At 47.0% G+C, this 23,864-nt stretch overlaps 3 protein-coding genes across 30 annotated transcripts in view; 1 reads left to right on the forward strand and 2 right to left on the reverse strand.

The window, feature by feature from the left end:
* The window catches only part of ERC1 (ELKS/RAB6-interacting/CAST family member 1), a 276,731-nt gene extending 274,054 nt beyond the window's left edge, over positions 1 to 2,677 (reverse strand). For 10 of the 13 annotated variants that reach the window (XM_071422219.1, XM_071422217.1, XM_071422215.1 and 7 more), the window contains exon 1: positions 2,496 to 2,677. The gene's annotated coding sequence lies outside the window, so the exon portion shown is untranslated. Of the gene's footprint in view, positions 1 to 2,307; positions 2,422 to 2,495 lie in introns of those variants that run through there. The other 3 variants (XM_071422212.1, XM_071422211.1, XM_071422223.1) reach the window with 3 other exon arrangements.
* Positions 2,678 to 2,713: 36 nt separating this feature from the next.
* On the forward strand, positions 2,714 to 18,681 carry RAD52 (RAD52 homolog, DNA repair protein). 3 transcript variants are annotated; one of them, XM_071422239.1, is made up of 13 exons: positions 2,714 to 2,826; positions 5,139 to 5,260; positions 8,929 to 9,014; positions 10,342 to 10,443; positions 11,032 to 11,125; positions 12,427 to 12,494; positions 12,732 to 12,850; positions 12,936 to 13,011; positions 13,948 to 14,144; positions 14,349 to 14,485; positions 15,127 to 15,207; positions 16,120 to 16,347; positions 16,588 to 18,681. In XM_071422239.1, the coding sequence occupies exons 3-13, from the start codon at positions 8,931 to 8,933 to the stop codon at positions 16,644 to 16,646; spliced, it is 1,245 nt and encodes a 414-aa protein (XP_071278340.1). In that variant the 5' UTR covers positions 2,714 to 2,826; positions 5,139 to 5,260; positions 8,929 to 8,930; the 3' UTR covers positions 16,647 to 18,681. The 3 variants fall into 3 exon arrangements, with proteins under 3 accessions (XP_071278340.1, XP_071278342.1, XP_071278341.1); XM_071422241.1 differs by lacking the exon at positions 5,139 to 5,260 and having other exon boundaries at positions 2,749 to 2,826; XM_071422240.1 differs by lacking the exon at positions 2,714 to 2,826 and having other exon boundaries at positions 4,990 to 5,260.
* A 699-nt stretch (positions 18,682 to 19,380) lies between these two features.
* The window catches only part of WNK1 (WNK lysine deficient protein kinase 1), a 98,802-nt gene continuing 94,318 nt past the window's right edge, over positions 19,381 to 23,864 (reverse strand). For all 14 annotated transcript variants that reach the window (XM_071422228.1, XM_071422227.1, XM_071422225.1 and 11 more), the window contains 2 exons: positions 22,414 to 22,601; positions 19,381 to 22,150 (listed from right to left, as the gene is read on the reverse strand). In XM_071422228.1, the coding sequence (XP_071278329.1) occupies positions 21,836 to 22,150; positions 22,414 to 22,601 (503 nt within the window). In that variant the 3' untranslated portion in view covers positions 19,381 to 21,835. The remainder of the gene's footprint in view (positions 22,151 to 22,413; positions 22,602 to 23,864) is intronic.

The following is a 23,864-nucleotide window of genomic DNA, read 5'->3' on the forward strand; positions in this document are numbered from 1 at the left end:
CCAGAGGCCTCCTCACCACACTGGCCACCCTCTTGCAGCAGGGTGGCCAGCAGCAAGGGGCAAGAACCCACACTGTGGGTTTAGTCCTTTTATTGAAAAAGCCACATGCATCCCTCCACACTTGTATTTCTGGCCAAACCATATTCAGCTAAAACAAGCCAGACCCTCCAAATATAACACAATTCTCCAGTGGCTTAGGCAGGTAAGGGCTGTAACAGAATTCTCACCCTAGAGAGGTTTTCAGGCTTGCAAAGAGGGAGGGGTGAGGGGATGAGAGATAACAATGGGAGAGTATCCTGCTGCACAAAGTAAGGAATAGGGGCAAGGAACTCCAGCACTGGTGACAATAGCATGGTGAAATACTTCTATTCACCATACAACTGCTACCAGGAACTGAGAAAGTGGCAGATTCAAAGAAAGAAAGGAAGAAAAAAAAAAAAGAAGAAGAAAAAAAAAAGAAAAAAAAGAAGAAAGGAAAGAAAAAAAGTAAGAACCCACTAAAAACCAAAGACCCCCTCAAAAAATAGCCACGATTTCTCTTATCACCAAGATCTGCAATTCAGTAAAAAGGAACAAGCCGCATAAATACCAAACTTGCCTCTTTTGCTAATCAATCCATTAGCCACATATTACAGATGAAAAGTTACGTGAATGGAATCTCAAAAAAAGCTCATGACAGGATCAAAAAGAATGCTAAAAATTATGAAAAACATGATGCTTTAATGTAGTCCAGAGAGCAGGTTTTCTACAGTTCAGGCTTCTGCTAACATCCCAACAGTGATTTAATTACACTTGAATTGGTTTCCCAGAAGTGGTGGAAGAAGTTCAAATTATATCAAAGATTATGATGAACTCACATTTCATTCAGCAGATCCCAACCTTTTTCTAGCTGCAGCCCCTCTTACAGCCTGATGGATTCAGACAATTCCAAATTTCTGGATGATACAGTAGGCATAGACTTGACTGTTCTGGGAACTGCTGTTCTGTGATAAAAGTTCTGAACTGTGCTTCCAGAGCTGAACTACATTCAGTACAGCTGTTAACTAAATAATCACTGCTTTCATTACTGAAAAAAATCCCCTATTTTACTACCAACTCCAGCCACAGCAGCATGGGCCAAGGTGGTGATTTCCCTCATGTTATTCCATTTGGAATGGCTCTAAGGCTGCTGACTCACAACTGACCCTGAATTGGGGCACACATCCGAGCTGCTGCAGCTTCCAACACAAACTCCAGGACCGTGTCAGGCTGTGGCTCAGGAGGGGATGTGTGTGCAGCCACCTACGGCTGCAGACGCAATAATCTCAGGGAGCAAAGGAGGGCAGGCAGCTGGTGGAGGTGACTGCTGCAGACATCCCTGGCCATTGTTTGAGAATCACAACCAAAGCAGACAACTTTCTGTGGTTACAGCCTGTTGGATCTACAGGCTACCCAGCTACAACCACCCTGCATGATTGAGCGTGGCCCCCAAACCGTGCTGGGACAAAACGTAAAACACACATTGCTCTTCAGAACAATCCTATTTTTATCCGTTTGCTTTCATTCTCTCGGCTTGTGCACTGCTGCCCACCACCACCAGCAGCTCCATAGGTGTTTCTTTACATCTTTGCATCTCCCATTTCCACCGGGGCTTCCCTTTAAACCATTTCACACCGTGTCACAACCATAACATGAAACAAACCATAACATGAAACTTGCAGAGCGCATGTAACATTCCAGGTTCAACAAATCGTGTAGAAATCCTAACTAACCTTCAGAGCTCACACTCCCAACGAGACAGATGTGGAAGGGCAGCAATTCCTGACACAGGCTTCAGGATGGCAGCACGCTCAGAAACAAAGCACCGTGTCAGCTGACACTGGCTCGTAGTAGATGCAATAAAATACATTAAACTGACCAGGCAGCGCTCGCAGAGAAAACACCAAAAATCCAGCACGGCCACCAGGTCTGGGCAGCACGACACCGCTCCCCATTACCTCGCTGAGGTGACTGAGATAACAAAAGCGTGCGCTTCCCAAGGACAGGCTGAATGCAGAGGGGCGGAAAAGCCCGGCCGGGAATGCGAATGGGCAGAGCAGGAATGACCGCCCGTGCGAGGCACGGCCGAACCCCGCCCGGGCGCCGGCAGTGCCCGGCAGGACGCGGGCCCGCGGGGCGATGCGGCCGCGCTCCCGGGGTCGGACCGGGGCCGCCCCGCCCCGGGCGGTGACAGCGTGAGGGGCCCGGCGGGGAGAGGCCCCGACCCCCCCGGCCGCCCCCTCCCTCCGCCCGGCCACAGCCCGCGCACCCCCGCGGGCCCGGACCCACCTGCGCTGCAGCTCCGCGGCCACAGCCCCCGCCGGACCCTGCCCGGCCGCCGCCGCAGCCCCTGCCCAGCGCGGCGGCTGCTCCCGCAGCTACCGGCGCCCGCAGGCCCCGCCCCGCCCCGGGCTCCCCCCAGCGGACAGCAAGGCGCGTTAACCCGACCTCCCCCCGCCCCGAGCGCGGCCCCTCACCTGCCTGTCAGCCCGCGGGGAGGGGACGGCAGGGCAGGGCAGGGGACGGGCGAAGCTGCCCGCGCCCGGCTCCGCTCGGTTCGGCTCCGCTCCGCTCCCGCCGCTTCTGCTCCGCCGCTCCCTCCCGCGCCCCCGGCGCGAGACACGCGCAGGCCCCGCCCCCCCCGGCGCGCGCGCTCGCCGCGCGGGGCTTCCCTCGGCCCGGCCCTCCCCGCCCCGCCCCCGGCGCGCGTCACCGCCTGCGCGCGCCCAGCGGGGAAGTTTGGCCGCTCTCCGGCGCCGTAGCGGCCGCTCCGGGCGGGAACTGCGAACAGGCCGCGGCGGGGCCCAGGTACGGCGGGGGCTGCGGACCGCGAACCGGGCATCGAACCTGGCACCGAACCGGGCACACCCCCTACGAGCGGCTGCTGAGCGGCCCCCCACGGCGGGCCAGGGCCCTGCGTGAGGCCGGTGTTTGCTGAGGGAGCCTCGGGCGGACAGCAACTGACCCTATCCAGAATCCTCCCAGGTTGGGTTTGCTGTGATTTCAGGGCGTAAGGAGCCAACAGCACTGACCTCCTTAGCCCTCACTCCCAGGGGACACTAAATTGAGAGATTTTGGCAAATGGGTTAGGTCTGTCAGATTATACAAGGAATGACACTTACTGACATGTAAACTATCAGTGTTTAAATTAGTGTCTTCTTGCAATGAATACAGCTTATATTATAATTATCTTCTATTATTTCATCATAGTATATATTGCCTATATTTGATGTATTATTATATTTAATTGCCATTTATATTACAATTCAGACCTCTGGCAGCCTGATATCCACTGAGATCTCAATAACCTGAACTTACCTTCCTACTGTGGAAGCAGAGTCCGTTTTAAATTAATTTCTGTAGACTCATATAGTGCATGCTACAGTATCTAAGGCCTTCTGTCAGGCCTAAGGTATCCCTACAAAAAAGAGATAATTTATACTTATCTTGCTGGCTAAGAAGGCAGAAGAATGGAAATAGATACAACAGGCTTGCCCATGCTTCAGTTATCCTGCCAATTTCAAGTGTAAATGATTTTCCATGTAACAATAAGCAAGTGTCAACCTGGAGCAAAACAGAGCCTAAGAGCTTTAGGTTTTTCATCCCAGCTTAATTAGTGTGTCATGTTAATAGGGTGCTGCTGCCAGAAGTGTCACCTGTGCCTGTGATCAGCGTGGGTTTGCGCTGCACACTCTGACAGAGCTCCCACAGTGCTCACAGAGGTTTCATTTCCAGGCTGGGTTGATTTCTTGCCTGCTAATTGCATCTGGGAGAGCTGCAGGCTTCCTGCTCACAGCTGGACAGGCTGCTGTTCCTTGCAAGTCCCAAACCATCACTCCTGGGTTAAAAACCCTGCTGCCTTTGCCTTGCAAGGACTGAAGGGACTTGTACATAAATGATGTGGTGATAAATCAACCTCACAGGCTTTTAGAAAGAAGTACCCATGTAAATAATTGATGATATTTGAGTAATATTCCTGCCTGGTCTGGTCTCCAGAACAAGAGCTTTTACTCTGCCTGCATGGATGTGAAACCTCTTGAAGAGCAGATGGTTCACTTTGGGTTTTGTGACTGTGAGGTGTTACTGTTTCATACCTGAAAAAAAACTAGAATGACAGAATTGTTTCTCTTTTCTTTCAGTTCTACCCCTTGGCCACTGTTTATTGATATAAGGAATTTTATTTTATATAATACCAAAAAGTATTTGTGCAGGAGTAGCAGTCAATCCCTTTAATGAAATATTTTTTATACAGATAGTGAGTAAATGCAAAGGAATTAAGTAATGTGAGAAGTTAAACAGGATTTATATTCTTGAAAAACAAATGTATTGCAAATTTAGAATTGTTTGGGATGACCTGTTTCCTAGGATGCTGTTGGTGCATTTTTAACTAATGAAACTTTTTTGGACCCTTTGTAAGGCAAAAATTGCAGCAGGCAGTGAAACAGCAAAGAGGTAACTGACATACACCAGTGCTATTAAAGAAAATGTTTAGAGGCATGACCAACAAAAATTTGAAAAATATGCAGGCTAAAACACAGCAAGCACTGCTAAACCAAGCACTTTGGGCTGGATTTGTAATTATTGGGAAAGCAGGCCCCTTGCAGCAGCTGTGTAAAGGCTGCCATGGCAGGAAACAGCACAGTGAGGTGAGTTTCTCATCCTGTGTTCCAAGAATGTAGGAATTCATCAGGTAAGCTTTGTTTCAGATGTTAGGTGTAGCCAAAAATTCTTAAATAGAAACACACCCCCACAAATGCACTGTTACCCTTCCAAAATGGTATAAAAGTAAGGAAGAAAGACTTTTCCCCTCTGTTCATTAAAATGTTAAAAAAGTGGAACCATAAATAGCATTTTCTGTTCAGTGCAGGGAGGATCATGATCCTAGACATGCCAAGAGTAAACCCAGCAGTGCCTGACAAATAAAAGAGTTCAGTTGTGCATTTGGAACCACACACAGATTCCAGTGGAATGAGTGGGACTGCATGGAGGTGTCCACCTGTGCTGGAACTGAGCAGGAACTGTCACAGTGGTGCTTGCATGCCTTGAAAACAAATATATTTAAACTACTGCAGGGAGCTCAACCATGCTGTGTGATTTTACCTGTTTTTCTCTTGTTACAGAATGTGGCCTGAATGAGTGAGGGGCATGAAAAAGGCACTGTCAGCACCTGAGGCCAGCTGTAGTGTGCAGCAGACACTCAGTCTCCTGAGCTGAGTTAAACATTTCCATGTTTAACCTCTCAGTGAGTATCTTTTCCTCCTGCTGAAGTTAACAGAACATTACTTCACTTTTCTCAAGCCATCAAGGTTGTTTACCTAGAGATATCAGAAATTAAACTGGGGAAGCTCTATTGTGTGCAGCTTATCCACAAGCAATTGCATCATCTCTTTTCCACTCCTTTTAAACTGTGGAGTGGCACAGGCCTGTCTTGATTAGGAACATCTGCCCCATTACACTTGAAAGAGGTACTTCAGCTCTGTCAAAAACAGCTCATAAAATAGTTTGGGGTTCTCAGAGGAAAGAAAACTCCATAGAAATATAAAGCTAGTAAAGTTTTTTGGATGTTTTCTTACAGTAATACCTTAGGTTGAGTATCTTTAGTGCTTACTGATTCCCACTTGCTGCCTGTGGAACTTGGCTCTTGCTGGGCTCAGTGGAATTGCACTTATTGAAAGAACGCTGAAGATTTTTACTCAGCCTCTCTGTGAGGGAAGCTTACCAGATAGAGAGGGCAAGGATGAATGAAAAGCCCTCTGGATGTTCACAGTCTGTGCTGAAGCCCTGTTTCAGCTTGTGGGATGCTGGGATGAATTCCTTGGAACATCCATGTTCTAGCTGATCATTGCCCAAGCCGTGGTGCTTGCACAATGCTTGGTATGCAAACTATTCTCAAGTGCTGCAGAGCTGCTGCTTCCACCTCACAGGTGAGGGGAACTGGCACTCCTACCACAGGATTAGAGCATGGTTCAAAACCTAGTCTGTCAAGGCAGAATGGAACTGATAGGAAAAGACATTATTCAATAAATAAATTTGTGGCAGGTAACAGACAGTGAGATAGAAAGGTGTGTGAGGAAGGTAGAAGATTAGAAGTTATGTTCATACAATCATAGCAGGCGAAGGTGTTGCTGCTGTAGCCCCACAGTGGTAGATATACTTGAACAGATTAACTTCAGGATTATCAGTTCTGGTAGATTGATTTATTTCCTGCACAAGAATTTGTGTACACACACGTTTTTCTCAGCAGTGCTCAATTTCACCACCATGCAAATACACCTACTTGTAGAGTGCTGTTCAAAATTAGTATTTCATAGCCAATTTCCCAAAACAGAGGTTGTTTTTTTCTGATTATGTACCTAATGTGTTCAAATTTGGAAAGACAAGACTAAAATAGGTAGTAGTAAAAGCTCCTAAGCTTCTTTACCTGTTCTAGTGTGTCAAGGCAATATTTTGGAGCACAGTGCAGCACCTCTAGTCTTATGTGGACTCCTTCTCAGTGACAAGAAAACTTCCTGAGACCATTACCAGCTAAACTCAAAAGAATTCCCTGTAAATAATAAACAATGGTTCCATTGCCACAAAGATAGTAAATTATAATTCCTGCTCACATTTAAACTGATAAATTGCTTGTATCATCCTGCATATTCAAACACATACTTGAACTTTAATTTTTAGTCTTTCTGCTTTAAAAACAGCACATATTTTAACACTGATGAATGAGTCAGGCAGCCTCCTACCACAGCCCTGGCCTCAGAGGGTGTCCAAGGCTCTTGGGCACTCCAGTGAATGGTTTATTATCTACTTCAGCATTAATGTTTCATGTGAGTTAAAATGTTGTGGGGAGAGAGCAGGGCAGTGAGGAAACAATATTCCAATGAGGAATGGAAGTACCTTACCTGGCTCTAGCACCAAGATAGATTTATAGCTCCATGTGCAGAATTCACTTTTCTCTCTTCCCAGCTCCTACTCTGATAATATCTTATATTGTCATTATCTTATTGCAAAACTTCCATACCTTCTGGGTGATGTCTCACAGGCAGCTCCTCACAGCCAGCAAGCTCCAGCTCTCCTCTGACTGCCTAACCCATCCTTTTATAGCACTCATCCTTGTGGGACACAGCTGTGGCCTGTTAAGGGCAGGCCTGTTCCCAATCCTTGGTAATTAGTACAGCTGCAACTCCTCAGGGGTGAGATTGCCTTCTGCACCACCTCTGTTCTCTTCCATCCTGTCCCCACACATTATATCGAAGTTCTGTCACTCTGAAATGCTCAGAAAATTGCTTTGAGACACAAGGCTTGGCTTTGCTAAACTGCAAAACCCCCCACTTTGCTCTGATGGAGGGTTTGGTTTAAACAAGACCCACAGCTGAAGCTGCTCCTGCCTAGTTTAGGTAAAGCCTAAACTAAACTGGTTAAACTAAACTAAACTGGAATCTTGTGTCTCCTTCACTCAAACTGGATCCACACATCATTTGAATACAAACCACTGACAACTGAATTTAGACTGATAGTGTTGCACACCATGTAAAAGCTTGAAGGACTTTAACTAAAACTGGTATTAACCAATTTTGCATCAAAATGCCACCCACCTACTTTGCATAAATTGGTCACAGTGTTTGTAGGCAAGTGACATTTTGGTCATTGTTTCTTCCCAAGGGCTCAGAGTGATTAAGATCTGATTGAGGCAGCTTGGGGGTGTGAGTGGAGGCAACAGTATTGTTCAAATTTCAGTTCCCTTGGCCACACACACTATTTATGTCTCTCTAATTGTCTCCCTCCCCATGCAGTGAACTCTCTTTGCTGAGCAGAGGAAATAGCCTGCTTAAATCACAAGTGTTTCTCCTGGTAATGTTGCTTTCTATTTGCTCTTTTCCAAAGCCAAATGCATTTACAAATTGCTGCTAACTTCTGATGGAAATGCATTCAGGTGTATGAACACTGTACAATTATACAAGTTTGGGACCAGAGAGGAATCATTCTAGCCAACCAAAATTAAGGAGAATTTTAGCTACATTTGGCAAAATTGCCAGTGCTCACATTTGCCAAGGAAACAACCGGTATCCTTTTTCTGAATATTGTTTGCCAAGTCCTCAATGAACTTTGGATTTCTTGTTTAGAGACTGGAAAAACAACTTACTTTAAAAAGTGCCACACCTGGAATGCATTAACAAAGCAGAGTACTAGCCAGTGCTGACTGACTGGCAAATCATGCTATCTGCTGAGGATTTTAGACTTTCTCAAACTGTTTTGACATCCCCAGCTCTCTTGTATGTCTGATTTTGTCTTGTATTTGTATTGCCTACAAAAGTCTGAGTGCTGGGCTATCAGTTGTGCTCAGCATTAGTGCAAATACAACAAAAGATCATCTCTGTGGGTTATTTGGATGTGCTGCTACAACCCCTGGCACAGCTGGATGCACCATCTCCCCAGGCCCACTGCTCCAGAGCAGGGGGGAGTGGCCGTGCAGTGCTGGGAAGTGTTGGATACTGGCTTAGAAAAGGGTGCCATCTACTGAGTTACTGGTACCACTTCTTACAGCTCTGGCAGGTTCTGTGCTTCTCAGCTCTGCATGGTTGGTTTATGTGGCACCAGGCTGAGTGATTACAGTCAAAACAGCAATCTAAAATAAAACTGACAAGTAAGGGTATAGCTGAGTAAAGTTGTCCCTGCTTTTTATCAAAGTATTAATGGATATTAAAAGTGGTCCAGGAAGACAGTGCTGAAGAATCTGAAAGAGGGAATTCTTTTTCCTTCCCTGGCATGGTACAGTGCCTTCACATTTACCTAAAAGGGAAAAAACCCCACATTTATAGTTTTTTACAAGTGTGATATTTAGAATAAGCTTTTTACCATGTCGTCATATGGACTGTCAGTTCTGTGCTCTTCAGTGATTATATTTTCTCTCACCTCCAGGGATGCCTGAGAGCCAGGGGAAGGACAGTGAGAGCTGCAGCAGCAGCAGCTCCAACACTGGGGACTCAGTGGCTTCCTTTGGACAGGTCAGTTCCTTCTGCCCAACAGGGAAATGCAAGTTGCAGGCTCACACTACTGGAAATCTGCTCTGCATGTTTATTCCTTTGCAGCTTGGGTACAGTAAGGCTGGAATCATGCTGCACCCTACTGAACTTCACATCTTTTTCTCTGCAATAGTCTTGGCATGCCTCGAGTTATAATGAATTGGTCTGGCTTCTTCTCAAAAGGTTTTTTACCTCTTGTACCTTAAAAGTGGGTCTCATTTTATTCTCTCTTATTCCCACATGGCCTGAGTCATGCTTACACATAGTCTCAGTACAGGTTCAGAAAAGCCAACTGCCTTCAGCTATTAAAAAATCATTTTGAAAAGTTGTAAAATTATTTGAAAAAAGAAAACTTTATCTGGACTGAGCAGAGCTTTTGGTGATGAATTCTCTTCTCCATGATAGCCATTTCTCCATAGTTGCTGAATGTGGCACAAGCTTGTGTATTTTCGCTTTTTCCTTAGGCTTTTTGGTTACAGGCTTGCATTCTAGAGTCAGGAAAAAGATAAAATTTTTACTGTTAAGTTTAAATAAAGCTAAAGCTAAATGGCAGGAGTTGGAATTTATATGGCACACAGACAAACACTACAAAATTCTGTGTTCTGCTGAATTGTTAGGGCAGCCAGTACATGCATACATAACTTTTATGATGTAAGTGGTGAAACCTCTATTCTGTCCCACTTCAGGCCATAACAACACAAACTTTTCAGCTCTCAAATCCTTAAACATACATTTAGGCTTTGCTACATTTTGTAAATTGGATATCTAAGACAAACCTAAACTTCCAACACTTTAGGCTTCCCGTGATGCTGGTGTTCTCCAATCATAGCAGTGATGTTGGAGTTATCCAAAGAAATTGGATAACTCAAGAAATTCCTATTTAAACTATTTAGCTCAGTTTTCCTGAGCTGCTGTCCTCCCTGCCCTGGTGACACGTGGCAGTGGAATATGGTTCATCTTCAGTTTTGTTGGAGTCTTTAAATACAAGTTTCTTGTTGATCACAGAGATACTATGTTTTGGTTTTGAGCAGTAATATAGAAATTTCTCTGTGTGTTTGTGGTTAGGATTATAAATGAAAAATAATTGCTGCAGCTCAGTAATTAATGCCTGTATCTATCAACAGTAAGCTGAGAAAAGAACAATCTAAGGCACGTACACACCCTGAGGTGTTTCCTTGCCTGTCACACCCAATTCAAGCACTGGCTCATGCCCATGTGGGAAGGAGTGGGATAAAGCAGTGCTGTCAGGAGAGGAGGGGGAGCTGAAACAGGGAGGTGAGTGAGGTGTTGCTGTGCTGTTTTTGCCCAGTATCAGTACACGGCCAGCGAGTACCGAGCCATCCAGCACGCGCTGCGCCAGAGGCTGGGCCCCGACTACATCAGCAGCCGGCAGGCAGGAGGAGGGCAAAAGGTAGGAGCAAACATGGTGTTCAACTCCCTTCTTCCCAGGAAAACTGGGGTTTAACTTGTTACAATAGTCCTTATTTTTTTTTTAATTTAATTTCCCCTCTTGTAGTTTAATACACAGATATGAATGCAAAGTGAGCATGGCATAAGTTCTGGCTCTTATTGAGCCACAGATTTTCCTTTTACGCTTAAAAAGAGACTTAATTTTTCAGTGCTTCATCTTTTACAAAGGAATATCTGTCTACTTGTGCAACACTGAGATGTTATCCCTACTTTTTCCCACAATTGGATTATATGAAACATTATATAATAGTGGCTACATTTACCATCTTTAGTGCCCATTCTGCCTTCTGTTGATTAAGTCATATTTGTTGTTATATTAATCCCCACCACATTTGCTGGAAGAGAATGCACCTGAAGCTGCACTATCAGCCTTTTACTCACATTATGAACCTTGAATTTAGCTGGGTTTCCTCAGTGTAAGATGGTATGTGTTAAATCTCTGTTAAAAATAAAGTGTGCAGAGATGTGTGCAGAAGGCCATGTATTTATATATATATATATATTTATGTGTATGTGCTCTTCTTTTCAGGTCTGTTACATTGAGGGTCACAAGGTCATCAGTCTGGCCAATGAAATGTTTGGCTTCAATGGCTGGGCTCACTCAGTCACTCAGCAGAATGTTGGTAAGGGTCTCTTGGGGGCAAAGAAGTCTTTGCTTCATAGTTTCCATCACAGAACATGATTGGAAAGGACAGGGGTCCACGGGGACCCACAGGGATCACCGAGTCCAGCTCCTGGCCCTGCACAGGACACCCCAAGAGTCACTCCATGTTGTCCAAACACTCCTTGAGCCCTGGCAGGCTGTGCTGTGCCCACTGCCCTGGGGAGCTGTTCCAGGGCCCAACCACCCCTGGGGGAAAATCCTTTTCCTGATACCCAACCTAGACCTGCCCTGGCACAGCTTCAGGCCATTCCCTGAGTCCTGTCACTGTCACCACAGAGAGGAGATCAGTGCCTGCCCCTCCTCTTCCTCTCTCAGGGAAGCTGTAACTGCACTGAGGTCTCCCCTCAGCCTCCTCCAGGCTGAACAGACCAGGAGACCTCAGCTGCTACAACTTCATCACTTCAAAGCACCTGGGCACAGGCATGAGCAACTTCCAGGTGTCTTAACAGTTAGTAAAAATGAGAGAAATTGAATAATAATGGAGCTGTTTTCATTTTAGTTCTGTCATAGTCATTATTCTGAATGTGTTTATGATTATTCTTGAGCTATTCTAATCAAGACTCTGATCTCTATGGGTACACTCAGTCAAGAGTAATTACAATTAAACATTTAACACTCAGCAGTCCTAAGCCAACTTTCATACTCACCTGTATTTTTAGACTCTCACCAGTTGATATTCTCAGTTAATAGGCCCCTAATCTTTAGGGACCCATTTTTTTTCTGCAGATTTCTCTTCTAGCTAATACCCAGTACTGAGGTTTTTACAACAGAAAACCTTGGGAAAATTTTTCAGCTATAATGTGTTCAGGTGATCTTAAAGCTTTAGCCTCTTCCATGCTGATGGCTGAAATAGTGCCTGCCAGAGGAGTGTTGTCCTTGTTTGCAGATCTGCTGTGATTATGCTGAAGACTGGTTGCTGAAGTAGGTCAAAGCAGCAGCTTAAATTACCTTCTTCCTTCTCCCCCACCTTCAGAAATCTTTTCTTAACTCAGGCTGGTAGATTCTAGAAATAGAACAACTTACTTCATTGCTTTCCATCTATTCTGCACCACCATTTTCTTTCCCCCTTTTCAGTCAAGAAAGGACTGACATCCTTCAAACTTCTACCTTTCTCAGATAATGCCATAACTAGTTATTCCTTAGAAATTCAGGCTTTCTGCAGACTTCTACTAGATGATAAGAAAGAAGTTACTTTCATAGACAACAGTTGCTTTTCCACTATTGATTTTATACATTAACACTTCAAATATCTCCTTCCAGACTTTGTTGACCTCAACAATGGCAGGTTCTACGTGGGTGTCTGTGCTTTTGTGAGAGTTCAGCTTAAGGTAAATGGGTTTTTTTGTTGGCTCTGACTGTAGCTGAGCAATTGCCTGAAGCTGTGGATGAAAGTCCTTGCATGGGTCAAAGCACAGTCCTCGGGTACTGCCCTGCATTAGGGAACCTGCTGGTGTCCTAAACATTGACCTTGCTGTGGAACAAACAGCCCAGAGCAAGTACCCAGGCTTGGGAGAGCACAGCACCTGCACGTATAAAATCCTCTTATATTTGAAATTGTACTGCAGGATGGGTCATACCATGAAGATGTGGGGTATGGAGTCAGTGAAGGTCTGAAATCTAAAGCCTTATCCTTAGAAAAGGCAAGGAAGGAGGCAGTAACAGATGGACTGAAGAGAGCACTCAAGTAAGTGAAGATGAGCACTTGCCCCTTTTCAGAAGTTCTGTGGGATGAAAGGTTTCCAGTCTCAGTGAGCTCTCTTGTTTCTCAGGTGCTTTGGCAATGCCCTTGGGAACTGCATCCTGGACAAGGATTACCTGCGAGCCGTGAACAAGCTTCCCCGGCAGGTGCGGTACAGGGGCTGCCCCTGCTCCTGCAGGCACAGGGCTGGCAGTGCTGCTGGCAGTGCTGCTGGCAGTGCTGCTGGCAGTCAGTGCTGCTGGCAGTGCTGCTGGCAGTGCCTCTCGTTCCCGAGGGTTCCTGAGACCAGCAGCCTTCCTAGCAAACAGCTCACACACACAGAGCAGGCTGTTCCTCCTGTTCCTCAAGCGGCACCTCAGGAGCCACCATGGGTCCTGCCTGCTCCTGCTGTGCACCAGCTGGGGGCAGGAGGCTTCTAGGCAGTGACCTGCCTTGTGGAAGGAGGGAAAAGGAAGCCTCCTGCAGCTACTGATCCATGGACTTCCATAGCAAAGCTGCCTTCAATCACAGTAGGACTTGCCAAACTCTGCTAGAGGCCTAGAGCTGCAAGGCAGTCCTGTCAGACACTGTAGGAGGAGATCCAAAGTGACACCTCACAAGGCAAAGATGGCCCAGGTCTCTGGTTTGCCAGGGACATCGTCTGTTAAGAGGCACTGCCACAAACTTGTAAGGTGACAGAGCCAAAACATCCCATCTTTAAGAAACAGGAATGGTGGTGTACCTTCCTCAAAACTCAGTAAAGGTTGGCCTTGCCCTTTAGCACAAGCAGGAAAATGGACTGGTAAAACAAACTCACTCAGCAACAGACTTGTGGGGCTGTGAGAAGCTGTAAAATCCTGTTCTCGTTTGCAGAGCATGTGGGGAGACTTCACCATCTGCCCTGCAGCACTGAACAATTAAACCAACACAAAGTCACAGGAATTCAATTATTAACTGACTGAATTACTGGGTACTGAAAGAGCATTTCAGGTTTCTAACTTATTGTTCAGCTTAGAGCAAACCAAATAGATTTTTAACCAGTGCTTATTTCATTAAGTTGATGATAGAAATTTCTGAACCTTTTCTTTTTTCTCCTTGACCAGGTACCCCCTGAGTTGGACTTGGTCAAAGCTAAAATGCAGGACTATGAGCCTGAAATAGAGCAAGCAAGATACAGCAGCTATGTGGAAAGGCAGAATGCAGCAGGGAGACAGCCCTGTGAGGTGACACCTGGCTGTAAGCCTGGCCAGACAGAGGCTGCTGTGGTGACAGGAGATCAGAAACAGCCCAGTGCTCCCAGGTGAGACTGCTGTTATAAATGTAATTTTTAAGCTGTATTAGAAATTACTGGGCCTTTAAAACATGTAGCCAGCTCAATTCCAAAGATGCCATAAAGCACTAGTTCAGGGGATTTTCTTTACTGTTATTTCTTAATGGCTTTTTTCTTCACAAGATGTAATTGCTGAGGTCCTGTTTAACTTTGTGTTTGTGGGTGGGAGAACAGGAGCACAGACTCCTTGGCCATGGAGTGTGATGCCACTTACCAGAGGAAACTGCGCCAGAAGCGGCTGCAGCAGCAGTTCCGGGAGCAGATGGAGAAAAAGCAGCAGGTCCCAGGAGTCACTCCCAGCAGCAAACAGGGTGAGCAGTGGCATTCAAGCCTGGCACTTTCCATCAGAGCTGCTGGAGAGAGAGCAGGCACAGGTTACCCACAGCACAGGAGCCTGGCCAGCTTCATGTGCTGTTGTGCTGTGCCATCAACACACCTCTGAGGCCAAAGGCAGGAGCATTTTCATATATTCCCCCTCTGTGCTCCAAAAGTGTCAGGAATGTCAGCTCTAAAGCTGCATCATTAAATCTGCAACTTCCCAGCCACCCTCAAGCAGCTGCTGCCAGCACCATTAACCTGCTGCATCTGAGGCTGCAGCACTTGGCTGTGGTAGCTGCAAGCAAACAGATATTGCCCGAGCTACTGATACACTGCCCTTGGCTCATGGGGAATCTGGGGCCATGTGGTGGCAGGAACATGGCATGGACAGGCTACACATTAAAGTAGCAGGAACATGGTGATGGACAGGCTAAGAACCACATGTAAGTAGCACAGTTGCTCATCAGATGCCATCAGGTACAGAATGTTACTTCCTGCATTCTAAGCCTTAGCTCTAGGACAAAAGAGGGGGTACCTGGTGCTGGCTGTCATTTCAAAATCATGCTCTGCTAAGGAGTCAAAGGGTGTGTCTGTATTTCTGGTATTAATCTCTTTCTGTGTTGCCTCCTTGCAGCAAATTCCAACGCTCCTGTGAAGCACAGCACTCCAGCAGAAGTGCAACAGGATCTGGCCATAGAAGAGGAGTTTTTTGCAGGTCAGCAAGAGAGTGATGAGTAATAAAGTGTTAAATCATTGGCATTTAAACCAGGTTAATTCAGAATACAGTGTAAGGGTAAAAGCTCTGAAGAATTGGAATAACAAAAGTGTGAGTGTGATTCTGACCTTAACAATACAAACTTTGCCTGAGTGGCAGGGAAATGATGTCCATCTTTATGGGGGGTTTCACTCAGGCTCTTCAGTAGAGTTGTACACCTGTTTGATAAATCCTTTTCCTGAGGTGATACTGTACAATTCAGAACCTGGGCTGAATTTCTCAATGTAACTATGGATATTTTGGTCACACATTGTGGTGCCTGCACTTTGCTGAAGGGCACAAGAGACAGGACCCTGCTGCACACTGATGTCACATTCATATTTTTGAAAAAATCCCTTCACCCGGGATTTTTCTCCTGGGGAGCTGAGAAGCCTCAGAGAAAAGGGAAACAACTTGTATCTCATTTGCTTCTCCTGTGTTTGGCTGCTTTGGAATGTGGTTGGAGATTGTTTACCCAATCAGGTGATTGTTTCTTCTTGGTGGGTTGTTTTGACTCATTGGGCAGCCAGGGTCAAGCTGTGTCAGGACTCTGGAAAGAGTCACAAGTTTTTCATTATTATCTTTTTAGCCTTCTGTAAGTGTCCTTTCTGTATTCTTTAGTATAGTATAGTATTCTTTAATATAATATAGTATCTTAAAATAATAAATTAGCCTTCTGAGAACATGGAGTCAGATTCATCATTCCTTCCTGCCACGTGGGTCCCTGCAAATACAACACACTGACATGAGATGCTTTGCAGTTTGAATTTTATAGTGGTCACTGCTTGTAGGAGAAGAATGTGCTGGTCTTGGAGCTACTTCCATTTCTGTAGTACACTACTGTGTCATGGATCCCTTTCTCATTCCTTCCAGATGATCCTGAACTTTGGGACATTTCCCTGGAGAGCACTGACCTGAAGGTAACAGGTGCCAAAATGTCAGAGCCCTCAGCAGCTGCACAGCAGGCACCCGAGACACCCCATGGCCCCCAGCAGAGGACACCCCACAGGGGGAACCAGCACAGAGCTGCTGCCAGGCTGGCACAGCTGCAGCCCCCTACTGCAGCCCCCAGCACCAGCTGTGCCCCCCAGCACACCCCAGGTACATGCTGCCACACGGGACTGAGCTCTGCCTGTACTGGGGCTCTTGGGAGATGGGGAAAATCCAGTGGGAAAAACATTCCTTTCTTTTGGGCCTGGCTGCAGAAGCTGGGACGGTGGTCTTGGAAAACTGCTTTTTTCCCATCCTACTGTCCTGTCAAGGAAGAGTTAGAAAAAGAATTGAGGAACCTACTTAGAGGCAGAAAAAATGTCAATTTCTCACTTTCTCCCTGTGTGGCAGGGTGCAGCCCCATCAGGAGAAGTCAGAGCTTGAAGAAAAGGAGATTGGAACCTACGTGAGGCACCCGCTGGGATCTGTGCCTCTGTCATGGATTACATCACAAGGCTGCAGCTGGCTTTCCAAATTGTGTCACATGGACTCTGCTGCACATTATAGTGAAGCAACAGAGAAGAACTTCATGTGCTCTCAGGCTATTATGTATGTAAGATGCCTTTTTCTATAACCACACCATTATTTGTGCTTCTGCAGCACGAGACTCGTGGCCATATTACATTGGATATTACCTGTAAATTGCCTTAAGCAGTAACAGAATGGATTGTTAAAAATGAGATGCAGTTCACAGCTTGTCTGTCCCTCAGTGCTGCATTCCAGCACAGAGATTTTCAGTGCAAGCGGGAGCAGGGGGTTGTGGCCAGGGGACAGAAGGTTCAAGCTGTGGCAGCACACGGGGGGTGACACTGGCCGTGTCTGAGGTGCAGCCCCACCCTCTCCCCATGGCTGCACGGCCGGGGCAGAGCCCCTCGCCCCCGTTCCCGTTGTTCCCGAGCCCTTCCCTGCGGTCCGTGCAGCGGCAGCACCTCCGGCCCTGCTGTGCCTCAGGGCAGGGGCGCTGGGAGCCTGCACAGGGCAGCCCCGGGCCTGCTCCGAGCCTGGGGAGCGTGAATGGGAGCTGCACTGTGCTTTTAAATAAGCTTTCAACCCCTTTCAATGCAGAAATAAACATGAATTTATAAAACAAACCCTACTGGGAGCTGTTGGTGCCTCTCTGCCCTGCCAGCCCTTCCACCTCGTGCCCTGCTGCTGGCCTCACAGGAGGCACCATGTCCTAGAGCTGTCAGTGCTGCACCTGCACAGCTCCTTTGCTTTAGGATGGGCAAACAGAAACCTCGCAGGGGTTCAGAGGTCACAGCAAAGCCAAACGCTGATTAGTCAGTCCAGTTAGCAGGCCAAAGGAAGAATTAGTAAGCAGTGCTGGAAGGACACTCCCTTACCCATTTCGAGCAGCTCCGTGCAGGACAGGGAGGAGTTCTGCTGGCCTGGCCGGCTCTGTTCCCGTGGATGCAGCTGCAGCTCCAGGCACCGCCGCCGCAGGGCTCAGGCCCGTGGCAGGAGTGGTGCCACCGTCCCCAGGTGTCCATGGGGGCAGCCTGGTGCTGCAGGGCTGGAGGCAAGGAGAATGATGCCACAGGACTGGAAGTTAGAGCTGAACCAGGAAAATTTACACAAACTCTCAGATTAGTCCAACCCTAGAATCAATTTCAGGCTTCTAACAGGACCTTACTCCCATGGTTTGCCTCACTGCTCTAACTGTAAAGACATTTAGAATAGTCAGCATTTATTCTCTTCCTCCTACTCTGCCTTCATCACTTAATTAGTCCTTTTTCTTTAAAAGATCCTTTACTATCCTCTTACCTCCTGAACAGGACAAAGGACAGGAATTGACTTCAGTGTGGAAAGACGGGACAAGCTGTAATTAACAGGTTATAGATTACATCTAGAAAACAGTTCCACATTTCACCCTACTTGTTTCTAGCCAGTTCAAATGTGCTGCCTTCAGAACAGCTCAGGAAAGCAGCACATTCCACATGTTTGAGTCATGCCCTCGCTGTTGAAACCATATACCTGCTAGGAAGGAGGCACACAGACCTTCCAAATCACTGAATTCAAAGCTGTTCCAAACTTTTACAATGAAACAAATTCAAAAGTCTGTAAGAAGAATGTAACGGCCTCAGCTTCCTTGGCTCTGGAAACAGGGCAAATATGGCTGTGCCTCCTCTGACAGAGTCACTGCAATGAGTCCCTCGGGATTGGTCCCTTTGAAAAGGGCAGGAAAACTTACACTGGGAGCTTTTTTTGCTCTTCGAGGCTTGCGCAGCATGACTCATAACAGAAGCTGTTCTTAAAATGGAAAGAAATGCAGCAGCAATCAGTGTTTAGAAATACCAAATTCCTCCTTGCGAGAAATGACGCTCACTTAAAATTTCAAAGATTTATTAAACCCCAACAAATATACAACAAAGGACTGAAAAAGGAAAAATTACAGCGCTGGGAGTCTCAGTGACCAGCAGCCACGTGCTCTTCTGCAAAATGGATGTTCTGGATGTTCTGCCTTTCATACTCTTAGCCCCTCCCAGAGTTTTGCCAGTCAGCTCCTTCTCTGAGGAGAAGCTGTGAGGTTCTTTTACCAAGGTTCCTTCTCCCAGCCCTGCAGGACGGGAGCACATGCAGCCCAGAGGAGCAGGCAGGGGGGCAGCAGAAGAGCCGGGAAGGGCGCTCAGGACACACCTTGCTCATATCCCTCAGTGCCAAAAGCAAGCACAGGGCCCGCCCTCCCTGAGCCTCTGCTTCCACGGGGACAGCCACCGCGTCCTGTCTGCCTCAGTTGTGTGCATCGGCAACTTGGTGACACTCTCAGCCATGAAAGCAGTGACAGCCGATCCCTTCTCCTCCCGCAGGCCACTCCCCTTCCCCAGATCCATTTAGAAATTACTCTTTGCAGTACCTTGTTCCAAAGGCTGGTCAGAGACTGGTCACTGCTTTTGAGCAAGCAAAGTTCTCATTAAACTGGGTTTCTTCTATTTCCTGTGACAAACTGGTAAATTGGGTAACAGTTAACATCACTGCAGGAGCAGGACAGAGGGGCTGGAACCTGATGTTCCACAAGAAAACCCACAGCTCAACCAAAGCAGGTTTGGTTTATTTGAATGGCTTCGTTCAATATTCTACAAAGGTAACAAAGTGCAGCATGGGGCACAGTCAGACAAGAAGGGTTCAGTGCAAAACACAACTAACTACGGCCAGGGAAGCCCAAAGTTTCAATTAATTTTATTTTTTTTATTTTTATTTTTTTACAGTGTACATTGTTAAATAATGTAAAGAAAACGCTTGTAATTCAGAAACAGATTTTATGTGGAAAAAGATACTCAAAGTGTAATATTAAACAAAATAATTTAACAGTTCAGTAGCATTAGTTTATTCCTCTAGACTTCAGTTATTCATCCACAGGAGGAGAGGGAGGGAGAAAAAAAAAAATCAATGGTAAATAAAACCAGTTCTTGCATAACATTACGTGAAAAAACGACCTCAAACTTACTAGATCAAATTTAAATAACCATGTGCTGCATCCAGCTGACCAGTTCCTGTGCCACGAGTATTGCCCTCGTCTCATTACTGCCTCAGCTCTGTCCCGGCGCTGTTTCCCTGGGTGTGCCCGAGAGCCTCCCCCCTGCATCCCTCCTGTCAGAGGTTCCCGCCTGGCCTCAGCCCTGGGCCCGCTGCTCTCCTGCTGCCCCGGAGCCTCCCGTGTCCCACAGCACCGCCCCTCTCCTGAGCCCGCCCTGCTGCCGCTGCTGCTGAACAGGGGACAGGGACAGAAAGCATCTCGCATGTTTCTTTGTGAAAAGGAAAGCGTGACAACAGCTGCAGACACAAAACCTCCCTATTAAAGCCCCAGCAAGGAACAGAGCTCCGAGATTAAAACAAACATGGACAAGTAACAGCCCTGTGATGCACCAGCCTCCAGGACACCGATGACATCCTGCCAAGTGCCAGGAAGCCACACCCTCATCCATCACAGCTTCTTGCAGCACTACATAAATACTGGCTGGTATTTGACTTTGAAGAGGAAACCAGTATTTCTTAAACACAAAGAGGGAGAATGACCAAAGCAGAAGATACAGTACAGGTACTAAGAGGTGACAAGTGACAGACAGTGACAGTCCTGGTACCAGCCTGAAATTTGTTAAGAGTGAACAAAATTGTAAATCCTCCAAGAGAGACAGAGGAAACTTCTTGATGCCGGCTGCTTCAAGTACATCCATTGCCGGCAATGGACGTTGCACCAGGACAGTCTGTTCCTGGCTCAAATGAATTTTACCAAAAAAAAAGGTAAGAAAAGCAATCCCAGCAGACAAGCCCAAGCCAACGAGCAATGGCACCTCTCCTTCAAGTCACATCCTGACCAAACATCTTTGCCACTTCACAGCTGGAGTCAAACTGCATCTTAAGTTGGGCCTTTCCCAAAGATACACGTTCTCCCCATCCTCTCTCCGTTCCTGACCCAGCCCTCCTGCCTCCAGAGCCAATATTGGTTAAGTCTCGTTGTAGCCTCACCTGCATCCCTCTGTCCCAGCCCACCTGGCCCCTGTCACCCCTCACCTTCAGCTCTGCCCACCTGGATAAGTTTTCCCACACCCAGAACGGCTCGGCCCCGCGGCCTCGGTGACCTCCCTTGCTCGCACGCTCCTGCTCCAACGTCCCGGGCGCTGGGCACAAACGTCCTGCCCTCACCTTGCCCTCTGCCCACCTGGGCTCTGCTGGGAAGACGACGCTAAACTGCAGAAGCAAGAGAAGTCCAAGGCACTAAAATATCCAGCAAGCATACTGGGAGAACAGACAAGTATTCAAGTACATTAATTTATACAATTTTACATTCACATTTATTTATCTAATACAATGAAAATACAAAGGAAAAAGTTAAAGTGTCTCCAATAAGTATAAGGATATAGCTAGCTTTTTTTCCCATTTTTTCTTTTTAACTTTTTTAACCCTCTATAATCCACTCATTTTTAAACTACTGTTGTCCAACAACATTTATATAATCACAGTGTTTCCACATCAAAACTGATGGTAAGTACATGTCCGCAGGGAACTTTAAAAATTTTTTTAACAATTTAAATTGCTCTAATGCTGCAGTCAAAGCTGTTAATATCTTACTTAAAGCAGTAATGACCTATCAAGCACGGGCTGCACCACAAGTCCATTCGTGTGCCCCATCATTTCAGAGCCAGATACTATTGACTGGGGAGAGGGAGAGGAGGGGAATTTGGACAGCTTTTTCTGGATCTTGGTTCTTCAGGAAGAGGCGAGAAGCATGCTAAAGCCTCATGCTAGGGTTCAGCTCTCCCACCTCCACACGTGTGGATTCAGCCTCCAACCAGAAATATTTAACAGCAAGACTGTATGAACCGACCCCCTGGCTTCTGCTCACAGCTCTCGTGGCACACGAGAGCAGCCCCCCTCGGTGGAAAGCACTGTCCCATCACAAGGATGCCGATCATCCTCCTCCCCCTTCCAAGTGTGTGGGGAAACTCCCGCTACAGAGAGTCGACAGCAATGGTTGGAAAAGAGAAATTCATTCCCGGTCTGGCAAGCTACCAGTTCATTGCAGCACTAGTAGTGATACAGGGCCCCATCTCCCTCCCCACGTCCTGTCCCGAGGTGTAGCCAGCAGGGTCTCTGGGCACGGCTAAGTGGTCCGCAGGTTGGAGCCTGGAGGGTTGCTGACAGACTTTTGCAAGTTGCTGATGTTGAAGCTTTGCAAAGACGTGGCCCCCACGGGCTGGAACTGGCTGAGCTGCGGCGGCGCTGGCGCCCCCGGCCCGCTCCAGGGCGGGGGGAAGGACGCTGCTGGGTAACCGTACTGCTGCGGGGGGCACATGGCCTTGCTGAAGGGACCTAAAGAGGTAGCTGATGCTGCAGGGATGGGTGTAGCACCCAGGGAAGATGTCATGGAGATACAGAGCTGACCTGGTGCCGAGAATTTTCTTGCCATTCCAGGGCCCTGAAAGGTAATCCAACAACCAGGAGAATTTTAACCGTGGAACTTTAAAAACCACCAGTCCACCCCTTGGTGTACAATGGGTATTTACAGGGCCAGGCCATGACCCTCCCCTTTAGATTTCCCCTTGCCTTCCAGAGCAGGCAGTACACTCTCCACGTGAAGAGCCAGCCAGCAGTGCTCTTTGAAATCCCAGGGAGACAGAAACCCCAGTGTGTTTGAAACCCCAGGGAGACACAGCACACCCCTCAGGGGTCCCAGCTCACCTCGTAGTTGCTGTGGCCTTTGCCAACTTTCTTGCCAGAGAGGTTCATGGCGTCCCGAGCCCAGTTATCCACCAGCTTGTGCAGGTCATCGGTGAAGGTGCCCTTGCGGCTGGAGGCGATGGCCGTGGGCTGGCTCTGGGGAGCCTGGCTGTTCACTGCAGCCCCCACTGTGTTGGTGCTGCTGGTCCCTACAAACACAAACACAGCCATCACAACTTGCCTCAGCGCTGGCCTGCCTCTAGTGCATTCAGCAACTGTGGTAATGGCACACCAGGAGTTAAAATGCCATGCAAATTAATTCTGAGCTTCAATTCCAGGACACACTGAAGTGGGAACTGCAAGGACTCCTACAGGCATTTTCTCAAAATGTTTCACAGATGGGTTTACTTTGCAAGAAGTGCTGCAAGTGGTCATTCTAAGAGGGGAGTGGTAGCAGCCTACAGGTCTTTGTGGAAGAAAAAGGACATTAGATTTCAGCACTGAGTGATAGTACAGGCACGGCGCTCTCTCATCTACACCTTTTAACTAGCAGCAACCACTACTGGTACAGGTCAATTCCATCTTGGAGGACAATGCTGGATGCTGAACAAGAAGCAGTAAAACCAGCATCACCAGCTGCTCTGTAGCAAATTATCTCCACTTCGTGAAATGAAGAGAAAAACTCACCCAGTTGACCAAAAAAAAAGGAAAAAAATAGCCCCAGCCAGAAACAGCAACTGTTGTTTTCCACAGCTGCCATACTTATGTTCTTGAGGATAACCAAATGGGACTGTCTTCATCCACCAAATGGCCAGGATCTGCAGGGAAGCTCTGCACTGCATTAAATTTTGCTTTTTGCCTCTAAAAGCTTTTTTTTGCCATTATGTTCAGATTTCCTAAGTCAGAAGAATAAGCATTTGAGATCCAAACAACTAATACAGCTTAAAGAAGGCAGAAGTGAGGGTATTCCTCAGACAAGCTGACAGGTTTCTCTTTTCACTGCAAGAACACAAAACCCCTTAGTGGAAATGCCAGGTTTCAGTTCTGCTAGAAAGCTTGCTGAACATTATTCTGTGGGGAGGGGGAAAACCAACCTAGAAGCCTTGTTTTGGACAGCCCTCGTCTGCCACTCATATTTATAAACAAGTAACTGCACTCCAGTCTAGGTTTTTAAAAGGCAGACCTCATCAGACGAAGCAAAGAAGTCGTGTATTACCTAGGATGCTAAATTCCCAGCAGTACTGCAAAGTATCCTCATTTACAGCTGTGGAAGTGCCAGTTAATCACTAGAGCAGACTCAACAACAAAATCAGCATCAGCAGGGCTAAAGACAGCACTGCTTGCAAACACTCATCCTCACCTATTCCTCAAATTCCTCAAATATTTTTACTTGCTCCCTTAGGAGACTGCACCTGGGAAATCCATGAACACCTGAGTTAATGGCAGGCATTTCTGAAGGGAAGCCATTGAGA

This window comes from Agelaius tricolor, unplaced genomic scaffold (assembly GCF_023055355.1).
Source record: "Agelaius tricolor isolate 1412-34295 unplaced genomic scaffold, bAgeTri1.0.p SCAF_3, whole genome shotgun sequence".
Taxonomy (NCBI): domain Eukaryota; kingdom Metazoa; phylum Chordata; class Aves; order Passeriformes; family Icteridae; genus Agelaius; species Agelaius tricolor.

What these genes read in the sequence shown, in the direction of transcription:
- RAD52 (XM_071422239.1), top strand. Translation starts at nt 8,931, where the DNA reads ATGCCTGAGAGCCAGGGGAAGGACAGTGAGAGCTGCAGCAGCAGCAGC. An exon ending in AAACAGCCCAGTGCTCCCAG is followed by an intron (nt 14,145 to 14,348) that starts GTGAGACTGCTG and finishes GTGGGAGAACAG; the next exon opens with GAGCACAGACTCCTTGGCCA. An exon ending in AGAAGAGGAGTTTTTTGCAG is followed by an intron (nt 15,208 to 16,119) that starts GTCAGCAAGAGA and finishes CATTCCTTCCAG; the next exon opens with ATGATCCTGAACTTTGGGAC.